At 48.6% G+C, this 6,000-nt stretch overlaps 1 protein-coding gene across 4 annotated transcripts in view; it reads left to right on the top strand.

The window, feature by feature from the left end:
- The first annotated feature begins 3,815 nt into the window (after window positions 1–3,815).
- Window positions 3,816–6,000, top strand: part of Rock2 (Rho associated coiled-coil containing protein kinase 2) — a 95,803-nt gene continuing 93,618 nt past the window's right edge. For 3 of the 4 annotated variants that reach the window (XM_076942090.1, XM_076942092.1, XM_076942089.1), the window contains exon 1: window positions 3,816–4,313. In XM_076942090.1, coding sequence (XP_076798205.1) covers window positions 4,173–4,313 — 141 coding nt within the window. In that variant the 5' untranslated portion in view covers window positions 3,816–4,172. The remainder of the gene's footprint in view (window positions 4,314–6,000) is intronic. The other variant, XM_076942091.1, reaches the window with a different exon arrangement.

The following is a 6,000-nucleotide window of genomic DNA, read 5'->3' as shown; positions in this document are numbered from 1 at the left end:
GGAGTTGGAGGTACCGTAGGGAGGCGCAAGCGCAAGGGAGACTTCTGAAGGCCTGTTTGGAAGGAAATGGGTTGGTATCATTAGGAAGCTGTCGACTTCTCCTAACCTCTTGCAACTCCACTCTTCTGTGTGAGCTAAATCCTGGTTCTGAGGTCCTCCCCAGCCCAGACACAAAATCCAGACGCTATAAAGAAAAGCCTTCACAGGTTTGACTGGCTGAAAAAAATAGAAACGTTTGTGTGACAAAACATACCCAAACCCAGAAAGGAAAGCCAAAACCTGGGAGAAAATCTTTACCAAATGTAATGTATTTTGAGGATATAGTGTAACAAGGATGGGCATTCTCAATGCTAAAGAACTCTCACAAACCACCAGGGAAGAGGCAAAGCCAACAAAAGATGTAAACAGGCAATTTTGGAAGAAATGGGCATCCAAAATACTCATGTCCAGTAGTAATTAAGAGAATGCAAAAGGAAATGGTATGATACTGTGTTTGACTGTTTAATTGACAAAATTAGAAACATTTATAATACTTTGTATTGGCAAAAGCATAAGCATGGATGACAATGTGAACTGATTAGTGTGTGTGTGTGTGTGTTTATACCATGACACACATGTGAAGATCAAGGAACAGTTCTGTAGCTGTGGTTCTTGGGATCAGACTCAGATGGTCAGACTTTCAAGTCTCCTACACACTGAGCTCTTTGGCAGCCCACAGCACTTTAAAGGATAGTTTTGCAGTAGCTGTGACTTTAAAGTTTGTTTTGTTAAATAATCTGCTTTTAAGGAATTAGTCTCATTTACATCTCCACACAAAGGCAAAAGTACAAGACTGGCAATGGCAACATGAAAACATTTTATTATTATTTATTACTATTATTATTAATTTGGCTTTCAGAAACAAACTTTCTTTGTGTAGCCCTGATTCTCCTGGAGCTCACTCTGTAGACCAGGCTGGTCTTGAACTCAGAGATTTGCTTGCCTCTCCAGTTTCCAGATTAAAGGTGTGTGCCACCACCACCCAGCATGAAAACATTTACTAAGGGCCAGCCAGCAATCAGGACACTGAGACTCAGAATCACACAGGTAACATGTGGTAGTGGCAGGTAGCTCAGGCATTTGTCCCCAGGGTTACCAGCTGAGTCATTGTTTCTCAACCTGTGTTTCTCCACCTGTTCTACTGTCAAATGACACTTCTACAGGGGTCCCATATCAGATATTTACATTATGATTCATAGCAGTAGCAAAATTATAGTCATGAAGTAAGAGGGAAAATAATTTTATGGTTGGGGGTCACCATAACATCAACTGTATTAAAAGTGTCAGCATTAGGAAGGTTGAGAACCACTATGCTGAGTCATCACAACAGCCCCCCAAGTCCTCTACCTAATGGCGATCTGTAGAAGTTTGTGTATCTTGTTGAGTACTACTGTTTTATTTATTTATTTATTGTGTACTTGTATGCATGCATATATTTAGATACACATTTACATGTGTGTGCTCGTATGTGTGGAGGTCAGGCATTGGGTGTCTTTCTCAATTGCTTTGCTTATTTATTTATTTATCTTTATTTTCGATACAGTCACTGAACCTCAATTTGGATAGGCTGCCTGACTAGCAAGTCTCAGGGGTCTTGCTGTGTCTGCCTTCCCAACACTGAGATTTGGGGTATGTCCCAGACTTTTTACATGGGTGCTGGAGATTGAAATCAGACCCTCATGCTTGTATGATAAGCACTTTACTCATTGAACCATCATCGTCTTAGCTTCCTATTTTAGGTTTTTTTGAGATACAGTTACTTATAGTCCAGGCTGACCTCAAACTTTCTATGTAGCTAAAGATGGCCTTGAACACCCTCCTCCCATTCTCTTGTTGCTGACTTCTCAGTGCTGAGATTACAGAGGTGGACCACCATACCAGGGTACTGCTGTTCTTTTAAATCAAGGTCTTCAAGGCTTGAGATCATGGCTACTCCAACAAAGTCCATAAAAACACATAGCCAAGTCATTTCAAAATTAATCTGTAAGATCACACCGTTTCTTTGAAAGCCCATTATACTATCACCAGGAAAAAGGACTTGTAAGATCTGTAATAATGATTATCTAATTATCACGCTCCAGTGCATCAGTGGAAAGAGTGGTTAGCTGGCTCTACTCTCCTGGCTTTGGGTCTGTGGAGGTATGAAAAAAATTCACCCACAGGCTTGAAGAACTACTTTGTTTTTGACCCAGAGGCCAGTTTTATTATCTACAAGAAAAAGGGTTCTCTTGAGTCATCAAGGGCCTCTTCCTGTCTTAATCCAATTCAGAGTGGCTTCTCCCCAGAAGGACAGACATTCCTGGAACCCATCCATGCTGGGTGAAGTACATGCAGTTTTGGACAAGCGAGGGTTGTAGTCTACCTGCAGATTTATCTTGACAGCCTCAGGGAGCTTTACTGTCCACTACTTAGGGGCATTACACTGAAGCTTCTCTTAGAATGACCCATCCATAAGTACAGGTTTTTAAATTTAGAAATTCAATATGCTTTTTAGCATTTTTTTTTTTTTTTTGGTTTGTTTTCAAGACAGGTTTTCTCTATGTAGCTCTGGTTGTCCTGGAACTCGTTTCTCTAGACTTAGTTAGGTTGCCCTCAAATCCTCCTGCCTCTGTCTCTCCCCAGAGCAGGGATTAAAGACATATGAGGCCACCACCCTATTTAACATCTTGAGAAGTGGGGAAAAAAAAAATCCCATTCAGTTAGTGTGCTCTCATTTATTTAGCTGCTCATTTCAAAGTGTTCATAATCCCCTTTGCATTTTTTCATTTCCGGTTCACTTTCCCTTATTCTCAACCGGCCTGCAATATCCGCAGGATTCTTCTCGTGAATGTGACAAGAGCTTGTTTGGATTATTCAGCTGCTGGAAGATTGGGTCCACTCCCAGGGCTTTGGTCATTGCGAACATTCTGAATAGCCCTGCTGTAAACGTCTTCACGCAAAGTTCTCCTCTCTTCGGATCATTTCCTTACACTTGGACTTCCTTAAATGGCCTTACTGGGTCAAAGGGGCTCTGTGAACAGTTTTATAGCTCTTGGCACATAGTTTTCAGATTGCGCCCTGAGAGGATCTGGCCAATGGCTCAGGGGCAGCGAGAGGGCAGGAATGCGGAGAAGCAGCCCATCTTTCATTCTCCAAAGCAAGGGCCGCGCGAATGCAGAAGCGCTTCCTTATTGCCCTCCTGTTCCCTCCGCCTGGCCAGTGTCTAACGTCTAAGGCTAGGCGGACACCTTGGTCAGGGAAGGGCACAAAGGTTTCGGAGAGCCTAGGATTTGTGTCCCGGAGGCAGAATCAACTCTCAGACCTCCCCTCTCCGGGATTCAACGGGATTCAAAGGGATTCAAATGTGTCCCACACTCTGAGCGCGGGCTAGGGGCGCGGCCTCCCCGCCCCCTGGGAGCCCCAGGCAAAGGCCCCAGGCGCGCCAGGCCTGGGAAGGGCGCTGACCCCGGGCGCTGCAGATCGGCGCGGCTTGCATAGTTGCGCGCTGAGTCAGCGGGACACAGCGGGCGGGGGGCGCGGACGCCAACTAGGCCTCTGGGTCCGGCCGGCGACACGGGACACACGACGGGGACCACGGGGCACTGCGCTGCCACCCGTTCGGCTTCCCAGCCCCGGGAACGGGCCAGACGAGGCAGAGAGACTAGCCGGGCGGGAACGGAAAAGAAGCTCTGCAGCTCAGCTCGGTGGCGGGGCGTGGCCGGAGGCCAGGGGCGGGGCGTGCCTCGGGGACGCGCTGGGGTGGGCGGGGCGGGGACGCGCGCGGCCGACCGCGGGCGGAGGGGCTTGTGGGTAGCGGCGGCGCGCGGCCGAGTAGGGACGAGGCTCGGGCTGCGTGTGAGGGGAGCGGGCTTGTGGGCGCGCGAGGCGGCCGGCGGCGATATGCGGGTGGACGGGCAGCGGCCCTAGCGGCCTGAGCCCCGAGGGCGGGGCGGTGCGGCGCGGGCGCCCCTTCCCCGCTCCCGCCCGCCGGGTCCTGGCGAGCTCGCTACGGGCCGGGAGGCGCGCGTGCGGCTGAGGGGCGGGGACGCCGTGTGCCTCGCTGCTCCCGGCCGGGCCGGGCGGCTCCTCAGACAGCGGCGCGCGGCGGGCCCGGGCGGAGGTTCCGCGGGCGGCGCTAGGCCCGGCGAAGCGGCATGAGCCGGCCCCCGCCGACGGGAAAAATGCCCGGCGCCCCCGAGGCCGCGCCGGGGGACGGGGCAGGCGCGGGCCGTCAGAGGAAGCTGGAGGCGCTCATCCGAGACCCTCGCTCGCCTATCAACGTGGAGAGCCTGCTGGTAGGTGCGGGCTAGTGAGGGAACTCCCCACCCTGCCTGGTCCCCCCCTTGGCCCACCCGTCTAGCTTCCGGCTGCCCGGGGGGCTGGAGACTCAGGTTCCGGAGTGGAGACCCCCACCTGGGATTCTCGGGTCCACCTCCCTGTGGAGCGAGTGTCATCTCTGCCGCCCCCGTTCTTGGAGCGCGCGGGGAGGAAACACCCCTGGTCTCCTTCCCGCCTACCCAGTCGGTTTGGGGCGGAAAGGTGGAGGATTGGCTGTGCTTCCTACACTAGACTACCCAATTTGAAAGTGTCACGCAGTATGGGAGCCTGGGTGAAATCCAGGGAGAAAGAAGCCCGACGCTCTCCCTGTTGGGAGTACCACCTGGGGCACATGACAAAGAGCTGCCCTCACTGGGTCCTTTTCGTCAGGAATCAGGGAACGCACAGTCTTAAGTTTGCTGTTTTCAGTTGCTCTTGAACATTCCATAGTAGCTATTTAGTACATCTGAATTTATGTAAATTAAATTTCCGGAGATTGTTGCTCCGAAGCCAAGAAATGAGTCTGAATTATAGAATGGGATAAATCTCTCCCCTTCATCTTGTCTTTCCCATAGCATTCGAAATCCAAATTAAGAGCCTTGGGAAAGGCTGCTAGTTAGAAGTCGAGTAAGAAAAGAACACGTTTTACAATAAATGCCATGTAGAATGCTGGTATACTTCTGGTCATGTTGAGGGAAGCGATTATGTTTGGCAAACGGATTTAGTGTGCAGCTAGATGCATTTATGGGAAAAAAGTGGTGTGAACGTGTATCCTGGGGAGAAGTTTTAAAAAGATACTCTGGCTATTAGCACTGGAGGGCTAGGCATAGGGTGCCAAAAAGCATGTCAGTTCTGAGCCCTGCTAGGAGAAGCCTAGTGACTCTGTGATGAGAAAAACTGTCTCCTCCCTTTCCACTGACTAACTTTTCTTTTGAGGCCGTTGGTTATCCTTTGAGGTTTCTGGAATCATTTGCACAGTGACTCAGTTCTGTTTGGCCACAGTGCAGGAACTGACTAGAGAGTGGGTATCACTTCTATAGAATATGTAAATATATTTTGACTTTGTTGGGGAGGAGTATGTTTTTTGTTTGGTAGTGGGTTCCTGTGTTCTTGTGGGACATGTTTTGGAAGTCTAAAAAGAAGGATTAGTTGCTCGGAGGTCATAGCCTTTTTGTAGATAAAGCAAAGCTTCTCCGTAGTCACGGCCAGCATTTTCACTTTGGTATTTTGCTAGCAAAACTTTGATCCTAGGCCAGAAAGTTCAGTTAAAAATAGTCTCCGTAAATCTCGAGTATTCACCAGGTTCATTTTCAATCCCAGATAGAAATGTTTTTACATTTTACAGTCATCTCTTGTATTGTTAGTGATGTTAATTATCATTATTAGGGTCATTCTGAGCTTGGAACCAAGTTGTTTATACCTGTGACATGACTATTTTGTTTTATTAAAATATTACCTAAATTATTACACATGGTTAGTAACAGTTTCTTCATTGAGTTCTTAATACACCTCATTTGTTAAGGTGACAACCCTTATGAGGGTTGACATCAAATGTTGATTTGACAGCAGACTTACTGCTGCTTTTAGTTAGTTACATGTCATTGAGAATCAGGACAGGTGTTATTCTAGAGTGCAGCAAATATTACTAAGTCAAAAAATGCCATT

The sequence above is a fragment of the Arvicanthis niloticus genome, chromosome 11, assembly GCF_011762505.2.
Source record: "Arvicanthis niloticus isolate mArvNil1 chromosome 11, mArvNil1.pat.X, whole genome shotgun sequence".
Taxonomy (NCBI): Eukaryota; Metazoa; Chordata; class Mammalia; order Rodentia; family Muridae; genus Arvicanthis; species Arvicanthis niloticus.
Note: the sequence above shows the minus strand (reverse complement) of the source record. Positions and strands in the feature narration are given on the sequence as shown.